The sequence below is a fragment of the Vipera ursinii genome (genome assembly GCF_947247035.1).
Source record: "Vipera ursinii genome assembly, chromosome: 2".
Taxonomy (NCBI): Eukaryota; Metazoa; Chordata; class Lepidosauria; order Squamata; family Viperidae; genus Vipera; species Vipera ursinii.
Window position 1 is genome coordinate 120,585,208 of NC_139513.1, and position 20,859 is coordinate 120,606,066.

At 44.5% G+C, this 20,859-nt stretch overlaps 1 protein-coding gene across 3 annotated transcripts in view; it reads left to right on the forward strand.

The window, feature by feature from the left end:
- Positions 1-20,859, forward strand: part of GRB2 (growth factor receptor bound protein 2) — a 77,972-nt gene that overhangs the window by 51,005 nt on the left and 6,108 nt on the right. For all 3 annotated transcript variants that reach the window (XM_083351368.1, XM_083351369.1, XM_083351367.1), the window contains 2 exons: positions 6,421-6,518; positions 14,900-15,022. In XM_083351368.1, coding sequence (XP_083207494.1) covers positions 6,421-6,518; positions 14,900-15,022 — 221 coding nt within the window. The remainder of the gene's footprint in view (positions 1-6,420; positions 6,519-14,899; positions 15,023-20,859) is intronic.

A 20,859-nucleotide genomic window follows, 5' to 3' on the forward strand; every position in this document is an offset into this window, starting at 1 on the left:
ATGGATATCCAGTAAATGGCTTATTGACTTTATTTGTAATACCCAGGACAATTCAGGACTCTAGCAAAATAATTTAAAATAAACTTGGCTTCTCATTTTCCTTTAATAACAATTTCCAGTGCATAATATGCTACTTGTTTGCTACAAACTACTCTTCATCTTGTTTTAAAGATCTGTATATGAATGAGAGAAGATATGGTAAATGATTTCATCTCTAGAGTTGCCTCTTCTTGAATAATTGTGAAATAGTGAAACTACTGATATAAGGTAAATGAGGGCGGATATGATATTGTTGCCATTACAGAAACATGGTGGGACGAAACCCACAAATGGAACACACATCTAGAGGGATTTAAACTATTTAAAAGAAACAGACTAAACAAAAGAGGAGGTGGAGTTGCTCTCTATATAAGAAATAACTTTATCTCTACAGAAATAGAGCACAACAATGATGAAAACTGTAAACTTGAATGCATTTGACATTGCCGTAGGTGTATACTATAGGCCGCCCAACCAAGCAGAGGAAATAGATGAACTTTTTGCTAGTCAGCTAACTAAGGTATGTAGGAAGCACATCACAATAGTAATGGGGGACTTTAATTACCCTGATATCAACTGGGAGACAAACTCTACACCAAGTGGAAGATCAAACAGATTCCTGACAAACCTAGCAGACAACTTTCTCTCCCAAAAAGTAGAGAAGGGAACTAGGGGATTAGCCATATTGGATTTAATTCTCACTAACAGAGATGAAAAGATAGAAAGCGTTGAAGCCACAGGAACCTTGGGGGGAAGTGATCACGCAATATTGGAATTCAACATTGTGGAAGCACAAGCAATAGAACACAGCCAAACTAGAGTCTTGGACTTCAAAAGAGCTAATTTCAATAAACTTAGAGAGACCTTGGGAAGAATTCCATGGATGAGAATCCTAAAGGGGAAAACAACTCTCAAGAAGCTTGGGAAATTTTGAAAAGTGAGATAAAAAAGGCCCGGTCTAGCATAATACCAACAAAGAAGAAAAATAACAGCTCTCAAAAGAAACCAGCATGGCTGCATAAAGAACTCTCTGATAAATTGAAAGATAAAAAGGACATGTATAAGAAGTGGAAAGAGGGGCAGATAACTAAGGCAGAATATCAGCAAATAGCCCTTGCCTGCAAAGATGAATTGAGGGAAGCTAAGGCTCAAAATGAACTAAGACTTGTGACCAAAGTAAAAAATAACAAAAAAGCTTCTTTTAACACATAAAAAACAAGAAAAAGGTTAAGGAAATGATTGGTCCATTAGTGGGGGGAAATGGCAAGAAGGTGCGAGAAGCAACAGGGAGAAAGCAAAACTATTTAGTTCGTTTTTTGCATCTGTCTTTACACAAAGGGAAAAAACAGTCCAACCTACCAAAACCAGTGCCATAAAAAACAGAATAGAAACGCAAGTTAAGATAGGCAAGAAAATGGTAAGTGAGCACCTGTCCAGCCTAGACGAGTTCGAATCACCAGGACCAGATGGATTACACCCCAGAGTTCTGAAGGAACTGGCAGATGTGATCTCAGAACCACTGAACTATATTTTTCAAAGATCCTGGAGCACTGGGGAACTACCAGAGGACTGGAAGAGAGCTGATGTAGTTCCCATCTTCAAAAAAAAGAGAAAAAAATAGATCCAGGAAACTACAGACCTATCAGCTTGACCTCAATACCTGGGAAGATTCTGGAAAAGATAAACAACAAATCAGCGAACACCTTGATGCAAACAAAGTCATCACTAAAAGTCAACATGGGTTTGTCAAAAACAGATCATGCCAGACAAATCTTATTGCATTCTTTGACCAAGTGACAAAACTAGTGGACCAAAGGAATGCTGTAGATATAATTTACTTGGACTTCAGTAAGGCATTTGATAAAGTAGATCACAACCTACTACTTGATAAGATAGAAAAATGTGGGTTAGATAGCATCACCACCAGATGGATTCATAGCTGGCTGACAGGCCGTACTCAGCGTGTGGTCCTCAATGGAACCGCATCTACATGGAGGGAAGTGTGTAGTGGGGTGCCCCGGGGCTCTGTTCTGGGCCCAGTGCTCTTCAACATCTTCATCAACGATTTGGATGAGGGGATAGATGGGGAACTCATCAAATTTGCAGACGACACCAAGCTGGCAGGAATAGCCAATACTCCAGAAAATAGGCTTAAAATACAGGAGGATCTGGACAGACTCAAACACTGGGCGCTATCTAACAAAATGAAATTCAGTGGTGAAAAAGGTAAGGTTCTACATTTAGGCAGGAAAAATCAAATGCACAGGTATAGTATAGGTGGTACTTTGCTCAATAGTAGTAACTGTGAGAGGGATCTCGGAGTCCTAGTAGACAATCATCACTTCAATGTGAGCCAGCAGTGTACTGCAGCTGCCAAAAGAGCCAACACAGTGCTAGGCTGCATTAACAGAGGGATAGAATCAAGATCACGCGAAGTACTAATACCACTTTACAATGCCTTGGTAAGGCCACACCTAGAATACTACATCCAGTTTTGGTCACCACGATGTAAAAATGATGTTGAGACTCTAGAAAGTGTGCAGAGAAGAGCACAAAGATGATTGGGGGACTGGAGGCTAAAACATATAGGGAACGGTTGCTGGAATTGGGTATGTGTAGTTTAAGGAACAGAAGGGCGAGGGGTGACATGATAGCAGTGTTCCAATATCTCAGGGGCTGCCACAAAGAAGAGGGAGTCAAGCTATTCTCCAAAGCACCTGAAAGGACAAGAAGCAATGGATGGAAACTAGTCAAGGAGAGAAGCAACCTAGAACTAAGGAGAAACTTCCTGACAGTTAGAACAATTAATCAGTAGAACAACCTGCCTCCAGAAGTGATGAATGCTCCAACACTGGAAGTTTTTAAGAAGAGACTGGACAGCCATTTGTCTGAAATGGTATAGGGTTTCCTGCCTGAGCAGGGTGTTGGACTAAATGACCTCCAAGGTCCCTTCCAACTTATTATTATTATAAATGCAACTCAAAATTTAGCTGTCATGTTCAATACCACTACTGTAGAATGGAATTACTTTCTGGCAGCTTTTAAGTTGTCTTATTATCAGCATTGGTGATATTTCCATTTAGGCTGCTAATGAGAAGTGAGAGGCTCTCTTCTTAAACCCTCTAGAGTTGAAAGATTCCCTCATAGTTAATCATGCCTCATAATGAAATTCAGGTATCAGTTTAGTGTGTGTGAGACAAGATGAGCCAGGATCTGGCCCCATTCAATCAGGAAATGTCTTGATGACTTAGGGTTGGTTGCAACAAATGGTTACAAGGATAAAATTGGAGGATATGTTGCCCAGCTAGGTGGAACTCCTAGCCAACCTTGGCTGATATTGAAAAGCTAAGCAGGATCAGGCCTGGTTATACCCCCAAGGGATGACTAACAAAGAATATAAAGGACATACCATAGAAATTGGAAAAAAATAACAACAAACATACAGAAGACAGTAGTGATGAAGTGCTTGCATCTTGGTCCCCCCCAAAATTATATAGATATAATCATGAGGTCTTCAGATGTCCCTTCCCTGCCTCTTCATGTATTCTACCCTGAGTTGGCATATAAAAGTGAGAGATAAATAATGTTCCCTTGAACACTGAAACCCTCAGATTTACAGCTGGTCTGTGTGTTCAGGTCAGCAAGCTGAATTTCAATAGAGATGGACCTCAGCTACCCTCGAGAGCCAGGAAACGTGTTTCCAAAAATCTACGATGAGTAAAATGTAGAAATAGAAATGTTCTGCACATGAAAGACAGAAAGCTGTATTTGAAGTCATTCCAAAGCTCAACTCTGCATTCGTTTTTCATAGGGTCGTATTTAGTTCAAAACATGTTGCAGTATGACATAGGAAGTGTATCAACTTTCTTTTATTGTCTAAATCTGATTTTTTATTGTAGCTGAATCTCTCACAGCATTGCTTTTATTAAACTTTTGTTATGGTGTATAGGAGGCCTAGGTTTTCCTCAAGCATGTGTACCATTTCCAGCTTCAAGAAAGCATGGTCTCCTGGCATCTTGGTTTCACCAGATAAGGAGCTCCGTGGCCTTTCTCGGCTGACCCTACCTTGCAAAGATCATGAAGCTTTTTTTTGGGGGGGGGGAGATCCTAATCTAAGCATGTGATGATTCCTTTTTATTTTAGCTTTTTCCTCCATTCTTAGCTAGAAGATCACAACTTGGAAGAATAATGTAGAGAAACAAATACGTTATAGTACAGAACCTATTGTGTTCAGAAATGGAATATTAATCCAATTATTCCTTGTCTCCCCCTAGTCACACTGATCTGACTATTTTGAGGATGGCCCTCAATTATCTGAAAATTAATCTTCTGAACTTGGTGCTCTCTGAGCTTGGTTGTTTTCTTGCAAATGTTTCATTACCCAGATAGGTGACGTCATCATACTTTCTCCATGAAGTAAAGAAAAGTTTAAGAGAGGGATTTCCACCAGTATTCTTGCTCAGTGATAAAGAACTGATCCAAAAGCTGTTGCTTTTAAAAGTAAAAACAAGACTCATTGATTGCACACATATGTTGCTTACTTATCAGAACATCCAAATTTCTTAGGGTATTAATTTTAAAAGTTGGCCTTTTCTTATTACCACGAGATGAGGTAGGCTTGTCTTGATGAGAAATTTCTTGCCCAACTGAGGACCTGATGACTAGAGTCTTAAGCAGTTTCAGCATTGCTCTACACATGACTCAAATGTAACTGCTAAAACTAGCCTAATTGGAGATCTTCCAACATGAAAGAAATTGCTTCACTGCCCAATAATTTGGTTAGATTTAATTAGTGAGTTTTGCTCCATTAGAAGACATGTTGCTGACTTTCAACGATAGCCATACGCCATGTTGCAAATATGATGCACAAAGCATTCTTGAAATCCTGTAGCTGTGCACTTTTTAAAAAAGGGCAGGTTTATTTTCTAGTATTCTAGTTCAGGATGATTGTTATGTAGGGCATGGCTATACTGTGTGAAAATTAATAGGAAATTGAAAGCATTAATAAGCAACTATAGGCACCTATTTTTGGCCCATTTTTAAGTGTCCTAAGTGGACTAGAGATAGAGTTCTAACCTATGACATGTTTACAGCTGTTATCCTCATTGTTTATAATCTCTCATTTCCCCTCAAATAATACATTATAGAAGTCTGTTCTAGAAAGTACTGTACAGTACTCATGTTAAATTTTCAACCGAGTAACAACTCTCCATAAAGCTATATTCAGTAGTTAATAAGCAACAGATTTTAACAAAGAAAAGAAATGCTCAGTATCTTTGGGACTGAGTGCACATAAGCATTAGTGTACCACTGCACAATACTACAAACATTACTGTAGAAGAGCAGGCAGAGCTGGGGGGCAGAGTTAAACACGTCAACAGGTTAGAATTATTGCATTTGCACAAGTGCTCCAAGTAAAACCCCTCGTGAATTCTGTTGACCCTTATTTAGCACTAATTTAGTATTGAACTTTAGTTGAACAGATTCTTGTGTATAGACTTGAATAAATGTTCTGTGCTGCATTATCCTGATTGTTTGTCCCTGACATTACCCTGGTAATTCAGAGCTACACTTGACAGTATTTTTGAACTATTGTATACGCTAGAATAAAATTAAAGCACAAGACGCATTCTCTAATTTCCTTATGTAATGATTTTATATGGAGTATTATATTTACATAATTTTGACTTCAGAATGAATATTGTTTTTTCTCTTCTCAATGTTTAAAAGAAACTGTTAAAAGGTGTAATGGTTTGCTGTAGACTTTTTATTGACTGGTTAAAAAAGAAATCCCATGGTGGGGGGATAAGGATATTTGTGGGTGGAATTTTTACTCTTTTCAATTAGCAATACATGCATATAAAATATACCTTTGGGGCATGTAGTAAAAATAATTGCTTTCTCATTTGAAAGTACTCTGTGGATGTTTCAGGCAGGGGGAGAGGGAAACACTAGGTTTGAAAGAATCATGTGTTTAAGACTGGAGCTGTACAGCTTGATTGAGGGGTGACTATAATATAAATTCGTTCTACACCATAGATTCTTGTTATTAGAACTTGGTGTGTGTGATGCACTCATTCCTTTATCCTCCTGGAGTAGCGAAGCTGTATTCTTATTAACTTGCTAATTCAGTGTTTCATGGTGAGTTCCAGAATAAACTTTGACATTTAAACATCTGATTTACTTTAACCAACTCTTAAATGGTAAAACTGAAAGACTAAATATGGAACTGGCAAATTGGGTGTGTACTTAATTATCCCATAAATACAATCTTAGAAAGCTAAGTTACTAGCTGACCGTTAGCAAAATAAACCTGAAATGGTGTGCATTGTTAGCATGTTATCCAGAAATGAAACCTGTCTTTCTTTCCCCTTTCTCCAGGTTTTGAATGAAGAATGCGATCAAAATTGGTACAAGGCAGAACTCAATGGCAAAGATGGCTTCATTCCCAAAAATTATATTGAAATGAAACCACATCCGTAAGTAAAGTATTACTGTTTCCTCAATTATTTGGCACTCTTACTGATTGAGCTGTGGTGAAAGGAATAAGATTCTTTATTAAAATACAATGCAGAGAGCAATACAAAAGCAACTTTGTGAATAAATAAATGCATATTTGCTTAGAAATCTGAGACAAGACTGACCAATGTACGGGTAGTCCTCAACTTACAACCACAACTGATTCCAAAATTTCTGTTGCTAGGTGAGGCATTTGTTGTGTGCGTTTAATTTAATTTAATTTAATTTAATTTATTAATATTTCTATACTGCCCTTCTCCCGAAGGACTCAGGGCGGTGTACAGGGCAAGAATAAAATACAAAATTACAAAAGTTAAAAGTAATTAAATACATGCCCGTTAAAAGAACAATTAATACATAATAAATAACCCCAATAAAATAATAATAAACCCCCCCCCAATCCCCCCTCAGGCCAGGCCGGCTTGTTCAAACAAGTATGTTTTTAGGTCGCGGCGGAAGGAGCTGAGATCGGGCGCCGTCCGGAGCTCAACTGGTAGCTGGTTCCATAATTCTGGGGCGCCCACAGAGAAAGATCTCCCCCTGGGGGCCACCAATCTACATTCTCTGAATGTAGATATGCCCCATTTTACAAGCTTTCTTGCCACAGTCGTTAAGTAAATTCACTTAAGCTAGTAACATGGCTGTTTTTAAGCTAGTAACATGGCTGTTAGTGAATCTCTCTTCCTCATTGACTTTGCTTGTCAGAAGGTTATAAAGAGGATCACATTAACCCAGGACACTGCATAAATATGAGTCAGTTCCCAAGCATCTGAATTTTTATCACGTGACCGTGAGGCTGCTGCAGTGGTCGGAAGTGTGAAAAATGGTCATAAGTCACTTTTTTCAGTGCCGTTGTAACTTCAAATGGTCACTAAGTGAACTGTCGTAAGTCGAGGACTACCTGTAGTAGAGTAATTATTGTTTTATAAAAAATATTGAGCTATTTTGTCACAGTTTTTGGATCTATATTGCAACACAGTTAAGCCACAGTGCCCTCAAGATATTTTGAACAGCAACTCTCGCAACAACTGGTCACTTGCTATGCTTGCTATGACTCATGGAAATTTTAATCTAGGAGGGATTCAGATTTCCTACCGTTAAAGTAGAGGTTCTAGGTGATAACTCCAGCCAAAAATTCATTTGAGAACACACTAAGTTAAAAAGGTGAAGATTACATCTTCTGATTTGTTTCTCCAAAGAAAAATATCTTCAGTCTTATTATGAGAAAAATCATGATCTAATATATTACACAATTTTGAATAGAAAGTGCCATCAAGCTGAAGAGTGAAGCTAGGAGCAGAAGTTGGTTGTTTACATTGGCAGCAGAGAAGTAGATCATGCGAAGCTGAGTTCCTTGTCAGTGCATTCATAGCTAGTATTGCAGAATCAGCAGTGAAGCCCAGGTTGTTGCTTTTGCTGAAGTTATGGCTATTCATCCAGTACAATATTTGATTCTAGTCTACTAACGGTGGTGATGTAACTATTCAAAAGAAAGCCGAGGGAACAAATTTTTGGACTAAAATTCTTTCCTGTACTTATTTCTTTCCTTCATCGGTGACAACATTATTCTTGGTACATCTATACAGAGTCTATAGAAAACCTTAGTTTGTGTGACATGTCAGCAATAGGTAAAGCGCCGTAGGGTGTTTGTCTCGATGTGTAGTACAATGTAAGCACTGAAAAATGTTCATAGCAGCTTCACACTCATTAAGCTCTTAATAGAAATAACATCATTATAGGAAAAAAATTAAGCGTATGTCCTGCCTAACAAACAATGCAGTATCATTCCAAAGCTTTCACTGAAAAATGATCCCAGTGGAGCATTAGTACTGAACTCTCTCTGCTTTTCATTTTTGTTCTTACTACTTATATTTTTCCTCTTTTGTTCCTTCTCATCTCTACTTCTCTTAGGTTTTAGGGTGCCCATTGTCCTACTTTCCCTGCTACCATTTTTCCACTCATTTCTGGCTTCCACAAGTGTTGATTGCTCTAAGAAATACCCTACTACAACAACACCCAGAAATGTATCTGTTATTGAAGATGGAACGCATTGTAGAAATTGACATTTTAAAAATTTTGTGATTAATATTTCTTATTTGTAAGAAGCTGTTTCTTAATTCATATGTATAATGGAATCTAAACTGAATATCAAGTCGGAGCCAGGCACCTTTTTTTTCCTATACTTTGCCTTCAGAGGTGACATCAGAAGAATACAGAGCAATCCAAGAAATCACTCTCTTTTCTTTGGCTTTTGCCACCTTAGCCTTTCATTCTCTACAACCTAATATTCTCCTGGGGGAGGGCTACTTTCAGGTCAACTCCTGGCAACTGCCTACAACTGATCCCTGAAATTTGTTTGGCAAGTTTTTTTTTTTGGGGGGGGGGGTTTGGAAGAGGTTTGCCATTCTTTCTTCCTAGGGTGGAAAAGTGGGTGACTGGCCCACTTTCATGCCTAAGGCAAGATTAGAACTCAGGGTCTTCCAGTTTTCACCTGGCGCCTTAATCACTACACCAAAATCACTCTCTGAAGTTATCTTCTCCACCCTCGAATATCCCACAAATGTCTCAATGATCCAAAATTTGATTGCTGTGCTGTAAAATCATATGGCATCTAAACCCAAGTCTTCTCAAAGATAAGAATAGCATTTTGGCGTGGAACAAATGAGCCAAGGAAGCGGTAGCCTCTTCCCTTTCATTGCACCTGTTAAGGCAGAGGCCAGACAGCCCTCTGTCTGTCTGGTTTAATTTGGATTACTGTGCTTAGCAGAGAATTGGCATTGAGCTAACTGGCCCCTTCCAACTATCAGATTCAGTCCTACAGGAGAATAAGTCCAGATTAATATTGCCCTTCCTCAAAATATCTTTCAGTGTAACTCCAGAGCCTGAAAATCAAGAAAGACAAAAAAATAATACTGTCTTCAGAGTGTTCGAAGGGAATAAATTAGTTGCACAGAAACATGAACCAAATATTCCCTGGTCAGTTGTGGACTTACGACCCCAATTGAGCCGAAAATGTCTGTTGTTAAGTGAAAAGTTGTTAAGTGAATTTTACGACTTTTCATGCCACAGCTGTTAAGCGAATCACTGCAGTTGTTACGTTAGTAACATCATCTGGCTTTTCCACTGACTTTTGTTTGTTAGAAGGTTGCGAAAAGGGATCATATAGCCTTAATAAAAGAGTCAGTTGCCAAGCAACTGAATTTTAACCATGTGACCGTGGGGATGCTGCAACGATTGTAAGTGTGAAAAGTGGTCATAAGTCGGGTTTTGTTTTGTGCCGTTGTAACTTCAAACAGTTACAACTAAATGAATCTATTGTAAGTCAAGGACTACCTGTATTTTTTCTTTTTATCTTTTCCCTTTCAGATTAGTCTAACTTTTGTAGGTATAAGGGTAGAGGTAGAGGTAGGGGTCCTCTCTTCATTCCTCCAATTGGAACATGCTGACTGGGGCTTGATGGGGATGGGAGTTCAGGAACACTCGAATGGCTACAAATTCTCTATCTGTGGGTTAGAATTTTGCTTTTCTTCTCGAGGAGAACAAGCAGGTAGAAAAGGAAGGGGAGTATTTGCCAGTCCTGTAGGCAAAAGAGAGACTTGTATAGTACCCCACTGCACCCCAGAATGATTGTCTGCATCCCATATTCAGTAAACAATTGGAATGGCAGGCAATAGCAAAAGGGAACTGTAGCCACTTCTGCTTCTAAACATCTTGTCCTGGACAACCTCTCAGGATCGTACACGAGCACACGTGTACATGCGTGCACGCGCATGTACACACATTCTTCTGTTAAGAAAGATTTTTTTTAGGAGCAACAGGCAGTTCTTGGAAAGCAGAGTTTGCTCAGCTGTGCTCCAGGGCAGGGGTCTTCAAACTTGGCCCTTTTATGACTTGTGGACTTCCAACTCCCAAGAATTCCTCAGCCAGGCACGCTGGCTGAGGAATTCTTAGGAGTTGAAGTCCACAAGTCATAAAAGGGCCAAGTTTGAAGACCCCTGCTCCAGGGCCATGGAGGAAGGACTAGGCTTGAAAGGAGACACTGGGCTGAATGAGAAGTATTGCTGGCCAAATGTGGCCAGTAGACCAACATTTCTAATTATCTGTTTTAGCACTTTCTCAGATGATTCAGGAGGTAATTTCAAAGCACAAGGAACAGTGAGGTTAACAGAGGCAAACTACATTGAAATTAGGCTACAAAAGGCCAGTATCTATAGGGTGCCATACTATCATTGTTAGCTAATTAAGCACTTGTTTTATTAGCCAATGGTTTAACAGCCCTTAGTTTATGCCACCCAAAACTTAAATGTAGGAGATTACTTAAGACATTAAAGTTCAATAAATTTAAAAAGTACAAGCTTTATAATTATATATATTTAAATAAATGTTAACCCTATTTAAATAAGTAATCCTTTATTTTTATCCTTTCCCAATAATGCACTAGAATAAAACAGAGAGGTAGTCCTCATTTTGCAGCCACAATTGGGATTGACAACTCAGTCTTTTAACAAAGTGGTTGCTAAGTGAAATGGTGATTGTGCTTTTGACCTTACTTCAGCTTTCCTTCGCTTTTACAAACCTGTGAAGGTCGTAAATGCAAGAATTGATTACAAAGTTATTTCTTCATCACTGTCATGAGTGCAAGCAGTCACTGTCCCCGAGGCTGTTATTAAAGGAGGAATACCTGTACTCTTATTTTAAAATAAATAAATAAATAATAACATTGTTTCCTCATTTCTATTGTGACTTCTACAACATATATTCAAAACTTCTCTCAACTGACCAATTTTGTTCTGCCAACCATTCAGGAGTATACTTCTAAAGTACAGTTGGATAGGTGTTGTTTTACCTAGGATAATAATAAAGCAAAGTGCTGTTTCAGCCAGGGTTGAAAATAACTGTCTGTACATTAAACCCCCAAAATTATGAATACGTTATTTGCTTAATTCCAAAGTTCCACCCAAAAAAGAAGAGCTCCTGAGAGGTGGAGATATTTCCTTCTTAATAAGCTTGGAGCAACTACAGTATAGATCTCCTACGTTTTATACTAGGTTAAAATTTGATAATGATGAAAAATAGATTTTAGGCACTACTTTAAAAATGCTGAATGGATCATAAACTCAGCATCTTTTTATTTAATGGACTTAAATTGCAATGAGTAAGTCTTGGCTTTCAGTTAGTTTGCTTTGCTCATTGGGTAAAATAGCGTGGTGTGGTTTTGAATTGGCTGACTCCAATAACAAATAGCATGCCTAAAATTACATTCTATTGACATGCTTCACATGCTGAATGTGAAACGAATTGAGCCCTGCATAATGTGGCACCATAGTGACTGACCACAAACAGATTCAGAGGTTCTTTGGCGGTGATTGGAATAAATAATAATTGCTACATTTTGGAGCCAAAAACTTAGGTCAGTGTGTATAACTGAAACATTTTTTTTGCTAGAGCTGTAAACACCCAATCTATATATGCCCTTAGATTTACTTAGACAACAGATCACACAATTAAGTTTACATATTTGCCAAATTATTTGATGGTTATTCTCCTGGTCACATCTGCCAGACTGGGAAGGCAAGGAATTCTGTGGTTTCTGTCTCCTGAGGTACTTCTAGTGGGAAGAAGAGCCTTCTCCGAGGTAGCTCTCTCCCTGTGGTCCAGGAATCATCCTCATGGAGATAAGATTGGCCCCCACTTGGACACTTTTTCAAAAGGCCCCCCAAGACCTGGTTTTGCAAGTGGACCAAGGAACACAGAGTGGGATAGAGCCCATCAAGTGGCTTATTTGATTGACTGATTGTTGTTGCCGAGGGTGGGGTGGGAGATTATCACGCTTTTTTTTTTAATGAAATGTTTATCTTTGTAAGCTACCTGGGGCCACTGAGAATGAGTCACGCAATTTTTTAAAAATAAAATAAAGTAAAACAAAATAAATAATACAGTACAGTTCTATTTTGTTTGAATCACTATATATTTGCAAGAGATGAATTTTTTTTTTGCAAGAAAGTTTGTAAGAAAATTCAGTTTACTTCTGAAAAAAAAAGCAAATTATTGCATGGAGCCAATACGAAAGTAAAACCAGCTTTTTGGCAATTCCTGCAGTTTCTAACCAAACAAAGATTGGACAAATGCAATTCTCTTGATGATGTAATGCTGGGAAGTAATCCACCAAACTTGTATTTTTTTATTAGGTCTGGTAAGATCCAGGTTTTCCTAATTCTTAAATCTCTTCTAACAGAAGGCAACAGCATGATAACTTTTCAGCTGTTTGGGCACATTACGGTATTTAAACTTGCAAGTTAGTCTTCATATCACCCTGTTGGAGATAAGAGAGAGACAGAAGCTTCAGGCTGTAAAGAGTTTCTGGTATGATTCATCCGGGAGACTTTCTGCTTTGTAGCTCAATCATTTAAATCACGATGCCAACCCAAATTAGATTAAGAATTTATAGCTCAATGCAGCAAGTGATGATTAGAGCCATTGAGACACAGAGTTGGAAGGGACTGTTAGACCATCAAGTCCAAACTTCTCAGTTTGAGAATTCAAGTGAAAGCATCGCAGGCGGATGGATATCTAATCTCTGCTTGTACACATTGAATGAAATAAACCACAGTCTCCCTGGGCTGTTGGGGATTTTTCCCTAATAATCAGAATCCACCTTCCTATATTTTTAATTCCATGTCTTGTACTCTGGAACAAGAGAAAGCAAGTCTTGATCTTTTTCTGTGGGACATCCCAAATATTGGGAAAGTGCTAGCTCTCAGACTGCCCTCCTTGTAGTTTGGACTGAAAACAGTTCATCTCTAAACTTGCCTGTCAGAGCTCTGATTATTAAAAGGAAGGTTATGTTGCAGTACAAGTATTTCAGTGAAACTGTACTTTTACTGTTAATTGTTGGTCCTAAAAGGCAGAAGCTATCTACCACTTCATTGTCTTCAGTGTCCATCCAAACGCTGTTTGTTTTATCTGTTGTCATTAGTTTGGTTCTCTTTATACTTAATTTTAGTCCATTTTTTTCACTGTGCTCCTTGACTTTTATTACTAGAGCTTGTAGATCTTTTGCATTTTCAGCATTCAGGCTACTGTTATCAGCATAATGCAGATTATTGAAGTTTCTTTCTCCATTTTTAGAGCCTGACTCATCTTTTTCCAATCTACCATACCCCAGTATAGTATATATTGAGCATATAGATTGAATAAATAGGGGGAGAGTATATTACTTGTCTCACTTTGCCAGCCTGGAGCCAACCTGTTTTGCCATATTGACTTATGACAGGGATAGGCAAGCTTGGCTCTTTTATGACTCGTGGACTTCAACTCCCAGAATTCCTGAGCCAGCCATTCTAGGAGTTGAAGTCCACGAGTCATAAAAGAGCCAAGCTTGCCTATCCCTGGCCTATGACATCTTGATCCATGTATAGGTTTTACATAAAAACAATGAAATGTTCTGAGATTTCCATTTTCCTAAGTATACTCAACATCTTGACATAATCAACACAACTGGAGGCCTTTCAGCTCAATATGAAATATATTCTGACTTCTTTTTGGTATTCTTTGCTTTTCTCAAAGTACCTCAATAGTATCTGTCATCTCCTTTTCCATGTAAAGTCTAACCTGCATTGGATGAGTCTAAGAATTATTTTTCTAGTGTTTAAATTAATACAGTGTACAGTAGTTTGCACAATCTGTTAAGTCTCCTTTTTTTGTTATGGATATATAGATTGACCTCTTCCCAATCTATTGTCAACTGCGTCATTCTCCAGATCTGCTGTCATTGCTTGGTTAGAACCTTTACTGATTCTTCTCCTTTTGCTTGTCATATTTTTGTAGATATTCTACCATTCCATACGAGGGCTGATTTGGTAATGATGGGAATCTTGATATAACTTCATCAACAAAACTGATTTGGTTTGTTGGAGAATTGAGAACATTTATTAACACCAAGTATTACATAGTAACTAGGCGAGAATCTTTTGTATTCTTATAATTCCATCTTTCTCAACTTTTAAAACATAGCTAAGGATTTTCTTTAACATTTTAAGACTCCATACTGCCTCAGAATTTATAAGGATGCTAGACTATGAATTCTGAAAATTATTATTATTATTATTATTTATTAAATTTTTATACCGCCCTTCTCCCGAAGGACTCAGGGCGGTGTACAGGGCAATGTTGGCACCATACCAACATTTCTCAAGTTAAACAGTTATGGCCTGTATTCCCATTCCAAAAACAGTTTAGCTGATATTGTTTGTCAGGTTGCTGCTCTGGATCAAGCCTGTCTAAACTTGTTCTTTCCGTGTAATTTGAATTGGGCTTAATTTTCAGTTCTCTGTTTGCACAGGTGGTTTTTTGGGAAGATTCCTCGAGCAAGGGCTGAGGAGATGTTGGGTAAACAAAGACATGATGGTGCCTTCCTCATCAGAGAGAGTGAAAGTGCTCCTGGTGATTTTTCCCTCTCAGTCAAGTGAGTATTGCTTTTGGATTGACTTGATGTGATTTGACTGATGGCCTGGCTGTTGAAACTTCTGTTATTGAAATAGCTATTGGCTAGAACAAAAAAGAAAGTGAGTTTTAAAAAAAATTCCTCCAGTGCAAGGATGGCTGTATTAGGCTTTCATAGTCAAAAACTTTCTAACTTTCCGCAGTTCTGAACATTTTCAGTTCATGGTCCTCTTTGGATACTGACACACTAGTAGAAGTTATGAAGGGGGGGGGGGGAAACATGTCTCAGTCCACTGGAGATGAATTTAGCACACTTAGTAACTTCCTAAAACTCAAGTGCTTTATATAAAGCAGCCCTAGGATCCAGAGTTAAAAAGTTGCAGATAAGTGCTGTGTTTGTGCCAGAGGATTCAGGCCATCTTTTGTCTTCCAGTCCAAAGTGATACATGATCAGATCCACAGACAATTTTTAAAAAGTTATCCCTAGCTACATACTGTACCTATTTCTAATTCAAGTGCATTCACTACCAAAAGAGGTATTCAGAAAATGTTTTTTTTTGCTTGTGGCCTTACAGAAAAATAAAGTACCGTATATACTTGAGTATAAGCCGAATTTTTCAGCCCACTTTTTGGGCTGAAAAACTCCACTTCGGCTTATACTCAAGTCAACAAAAAAAAGAACTGTCCCTTCGTTCGGAACAGGCTGCTGAGAGAAGGGAGCGGCAGAGCCTTGCAGAGCTGGCGGCAGTCCAGCGTTGTTTCTCCCCCTCGTGGGTGCGTGTGTGTGTCAGACCCACGGGAATGGCTGGTAGGGAAGCGGCATTCCGGCATTCCCCCCCCTTCCTGTGTGTCGAGCCCACGGGGCTTGACACACAGAGAAACGCAAATGCCGGACTGCCGCCACCTTTACTAGCCATTCCTGCGGGTCTGACACACACACACACACACACACACACACACACACGCACGCAGGGGAGAAACAACGCTGGACTGCCGCCACCTCTGCCAGCCCTGCAAGCCTCTGCCGCCCCGTCGTTGGCGTTGGTGGTCGAGCTCTTCGGAGCCGGCAGAGAATCTCCCGCAGGAGGAGGTCGCGGCTTTCTCTCTTGCTTCGGACTGCAAGGATTTAAACTCCAGGAACAAATCCCGATGGAAGTTTTTTTAAAAAAAATACTCCTCCGGGTCGGACAGGGGACCCAGGCTGAGGTCTAGGGGTAGTGGGGGGGGGGCTCGCAGACATAGATGGGCTCAAGTGGAAGCCAAGCAGCCCTCCCGAACCTGGGCTTCTGGACGGAGCAGCCGGTGGTGCGTTTCAAAAAGCAGAAAAGTTGGATTTTGAACTTTTCAGCAGCGCATCTGCACCCGCTGCTTTTATGACCGACCTGCCGTTTCCCCCCCCTCCCGGTCCTTTCCCCCGTCCAAGCGGACGCTCCAGGCTCTTTGGGGGGGACGGGCAGGCGGGGGGGAAGGAAGCGTGCCGAGGCGCCGCTCACCTGCGATCGGCGAGTGCGCTGGACTCGGCTGCGTGTCCGGCGGAGGGTTCAGATCATTCCGGGCCAGAGCGGCTTGGCGGGCGGGGCCGTTGGGCAGGCAGCGTGGTGCAGCGGGGGAGTCAGGGCAGCTCTGCCATGGAGCAGCTGGGGTGGGTGGGTGGGGGGAGGAGGAGGAGGAGGAGAAGGAGGAGGCAGAGAGGAGCGAGCGGACGAAAGACAGAGCTTCCGGTGGCTACCGCTGCTGAATATTGCAATGAGCCGCCGTCTCCCTATGACCGCTGGCGAGGGGATTTCATCAGAGCACGCAATCGGGGCTCCCCCTCGTGGGTGCGTGTGTGTGTCAGACCCACGGGAATGGCTGGTAGGGAAGCGGCATTCCGGCATTCCCCCCCCTTCCTGTGTGTCGAGCCCACGGGGCTTGACACACAGAGAAACGCAAATGCTGGACTGCCGCCACCTTTACTAGCCATTCCTGCGGGTCTGACACATACACACACACACACACACACACACACGCACGCACGAAGGGGAGAAACAACGCTGGACTGCCGCCACCTCTGCCAGCCCTGCAAGCCTCTGCCGCCCCGGCGTTGGTGGTCGAGCTCTTCGGAGCCGGCAGAGAATCTCCCGCAGGAGGAGGTCGCGGCTTTCTCTCTTGCTTCGGACTGCAAGGATTTAAACTCCAGGAACAAATCCCGATGGAAGTTTTTTTAAAAAAAATACTCCTCCGGGTCGGACAGGGGACCCAGGCTGAGGTCTAGGGGTAGTGGGGGGGGGGCTCGCAGACATAGATGGGCTCAAGTGGAAGCCAAGCAGCCCTCCCGAACCTGGGCTTCTGGACGGAGCAGCCGGTGGTGCGTTTCAAAAAGCAGAAAAGTTGGATTTTGAACTTTTCAGCAGCGCATCTGCACCCGCTGCTTTTATGACCGACCTGCCGTTTCCCCCCCCTCCCGGTCCTTTCCCCCGTCCAAGCGGACGCTCCAGGCTCTTTGGGGGGGACGGGCAGGCGGGGGGGGAAGGAAGCGTGCCGAGGCGCCGCTCACCTGCGATCGGCGAGTGCGCTGGACTCGGCTGCGTGTCCGGCGGAGGGTTCAGATCATTCCGGGCCAGAGCGGCTTGGCGGGCGGGGCCGTTGGGCAGGCAGCGTGGTGCAGCGGGGGAGTCAGGGCAGCTCTGCCATGGAGCAGCTGGGGTGGGTGGGTGGGGGGAGGAGGAGGAGGAGGAGAAGGAGGAGGCAGAGAGGAGCGAGCGGACGAAAGACAGAGCTTCCGGTGGCTACCGCTGCTGAATATTGCAATGAGCCGCCGTCTCCCTATGACCGCTGGCGAGGGGATTTCATCAGAGCACGCAATCGGGGCTCCCCCTCGTGGGTGCGTGTGTGTGTCAGACCCACGGGAATGGCTGGTAGGGAAGCGGCATTCCGGCATTCCCCCCCCTTCCTGTGTGTCGAGCCCACGGGGCTTGACACACAGAGAAACGCAAATGCTGGACTGCCGCCACCTTTACTAGCCATTCCTGCGGGTCTGACACATACACACACACACACACACACACACACGCACGCACGAAGGGGAGAAACAACGCTGGACTGCCGCCACCTCTGCCAGCCCTGCAAGCCTCTGCCGCCCCGGCGTTGGTGGTCGAGCTCTTCGGAGCCGGCAGAGAATCTCCCGCAGGAGGAGGTCGCGGCTTTCTCTCTTGCTTCGGACTGCAAGGATTTAAACTCCAGGAACAAATCCCGATGGAAGTTTTTTTAAAAAAAAATACTCCTCCGGGTCGGACAGGGGACCCAGGCTGAGGTCTAGGGGTAGTGGGCGGGGGCTCGCAGACATAGATGGGCTCAAGTGGAAGCCAAGCAGCCCTCCCGAACCTGGGCTTCTGGACGGAGCAGCCGGTGGTGCGTTTCAAAAAGCAGAAAAGTTGGATTTTGAACTTTTCAGCAGCGCATCTGCACCCGCTGCTTTTATGACCGACCTGCCGTTTCCCCCCCCTCCCGGTCCTTTCCCCCGTCCAAGCGGATGCTCCAGGCTCTTTGGGGGGGACGGGCAGGCGGGGGGGGAAGGAAGCGTGCCGAGGCGCCGCTCACCTGCGATCGGCGAGTGCGCTGGACTCGGCTGCGTGTCCGGCGGAGGGTTCAGATCATTCCGGGCCAGAGCGGCTTGGCGGGCGGGGCCGTTGGGCAGGCGGCGTGGTGCAGCGGGGGAGTCAGGGCAGCTCTGCCATGGAGCAGCTGGGGTGGGTGGGTGGGGGGAGGAGGAGGAGGAGGAGAAGGAGGAGGCAGAGAGGAGCGAGCGGACGAAAGACAGAGCTTCCGGTGGCTACCGCTGCTGAATATTGCAATGAGCCGCCGTCTCCCTATGACCGCTGGCGAGGGGATTTCATCAGAGCACGCAATCGGGGCTCCCCGCCCCTCGGTCCTGCCCAGATGCAGCAGCAGCAGCAAGACCACCCCCCCATACACACACACCTCCGGTCTACCTTACGGCCCGGTGACTTGACCCCGGGGATAGATCGGAAAGAAGGCAACAGACCTTCCTGCCCCTTCGCTGAGAAGGAGCTCCAGCAATGAGAAGAGCCAAGGGGTGGGGCACCGTGGAGAGGTTAGTGGGTGGTGGTGGTGGCGGCTCTTAGATACCGCGTAGACGCAGGGGTCTTCAAACTTGGCCCTTTGATGACTGGTGGACTTCCTGGAGAAGGAAAAATCGGCCGCAGCCTCGGGGTAGGCTTCTCCGGGGGCGCCGCCGCGATTCTGCAGGTTTGTTGCCTTCTTTCCGATCTATACCCGGGGTCAAGTCACCGGGCCGTAAGGTAGACCGGAGGTGTGTGTGTGTGGGGGGGGTGGTCTTGCTGCTGCTGCTGCATCTGGGCAGGACCGAGGGGCGGGGAGCCCCGATTGCGTGCTCTGATGAAATCCCCTCGCCGGCGGTCATAGGGAGACGGCGGCTCATTGCAATATTCAGCAGCGGTAGCCACGGGAGGCTCTGTCTTTCGTCCGCTCGCTCCTCTCTGCCTCCTCCTTCTCCTCCTCCTCCTCCTCCCCCCACCCACCCACCCCAGCTGCTCCATGGCAGAGCTGCCCTGACTCCCCCGCTGCACCACGCCGCCTGCCCAACGGCCCCGCCCGCCAAGCCGCTCTGGCCCGGAATGATCTGAACCCTCCGCCGGACACGCAGCCGAGTCCAGCGCACTCGCCGATCGCAGGTGAGCGGCGCCTCGGCACGCTTCCTTCCCCCCCCCGCCTGCCCGTCCCCCCCAAAGAGCCTGGAGCGTCCGCTTGGACGGGGGAAAGGACCGGGAGGGGGGGGAAACGGCAGGTCGGTCATAAAAGCAGCGGGTGCAGATGCGCTGCTGAAAAGTTCAAAATCCAACTTTTCTGCTTTTTGAAACGCACCACCGGCTGCTCCGTCCAGAAGCCCAGGTTCGGGAGGGCTGCTTGGCTTCCACTTGAGCCCATCTATGTCTGCGAGCCCCCCCCCCACTACCCCTAGACCTCAGCCTGGGTCCCCTGTCCGACCCGGAGGAGTATTTTTTTTAAAAAAAACTTCCATCGGGATTTGTTCCTGGAGTTTAAATCCTTGCAGTCCGAAGCAAGAGAGAAAGCCGCGACCTCCTCCTGCGGGAGATTCTCTGCCGGCTCCGAAGAGCTCGACCACCAACGCCGGGGCGGCAGAGGCTTGCAGGGCTGGCAGAGGTGGCGGCAGTCCAGCGTTGTTTCTCCCCTTCGTGCGTGCGTGTGTGTGTGTGTGTGTGTGTGTGTATGTGTCAGACCCGCAGGAATGGCTAGTAAAGGTGGCGGCAGTCCGGCATTTGCGTTTCTCTGTGTGTCAAGCCCCGTGGGCTCGACACACAGGAAGGGGGGGGAATGCCGGAATGCCGCTTCCCTACCAGCCATTCCCGTGGGTCTGACACACACACGCACCCACGAGGGGGAGCCCCGATTGCGTGCTCTGATGAAATCCCCTCGCCGGCGGTCATAGGGAGACGGCGGCTCATTGCAATATTCAGCAGCGGTAGCCACCGGAAGCTCTGTCTTTCGTCCGCTCGCTCCTCTCCGCCTCCTCCTCCTCCTCCTCCTCCTCCCCCCACCCACCCACCCCAGCTGCTCCATGGCAGAGCTGCCCTGACTCCCCCGCTGCACCACGCCGCCTGCCCAACGGCCCCGCCCGCCAAGCCGCTCTGGCCCGGAATGATCTGAACCCTCCGCCGGACACGCAGCCGAGTCCAGCGCACTCGCCGATCGCAGGTGAGCGGCGCCTCGGCACGCTTCCTTCCCCCCCCGCCTGCCCGTCCCCCCCAAAGAGCCTGGAGCGTCCGCTTGGACGGGGGAAAGGACCGGGAGGGGGGGGAAACGGCAGGTCGGTCATAA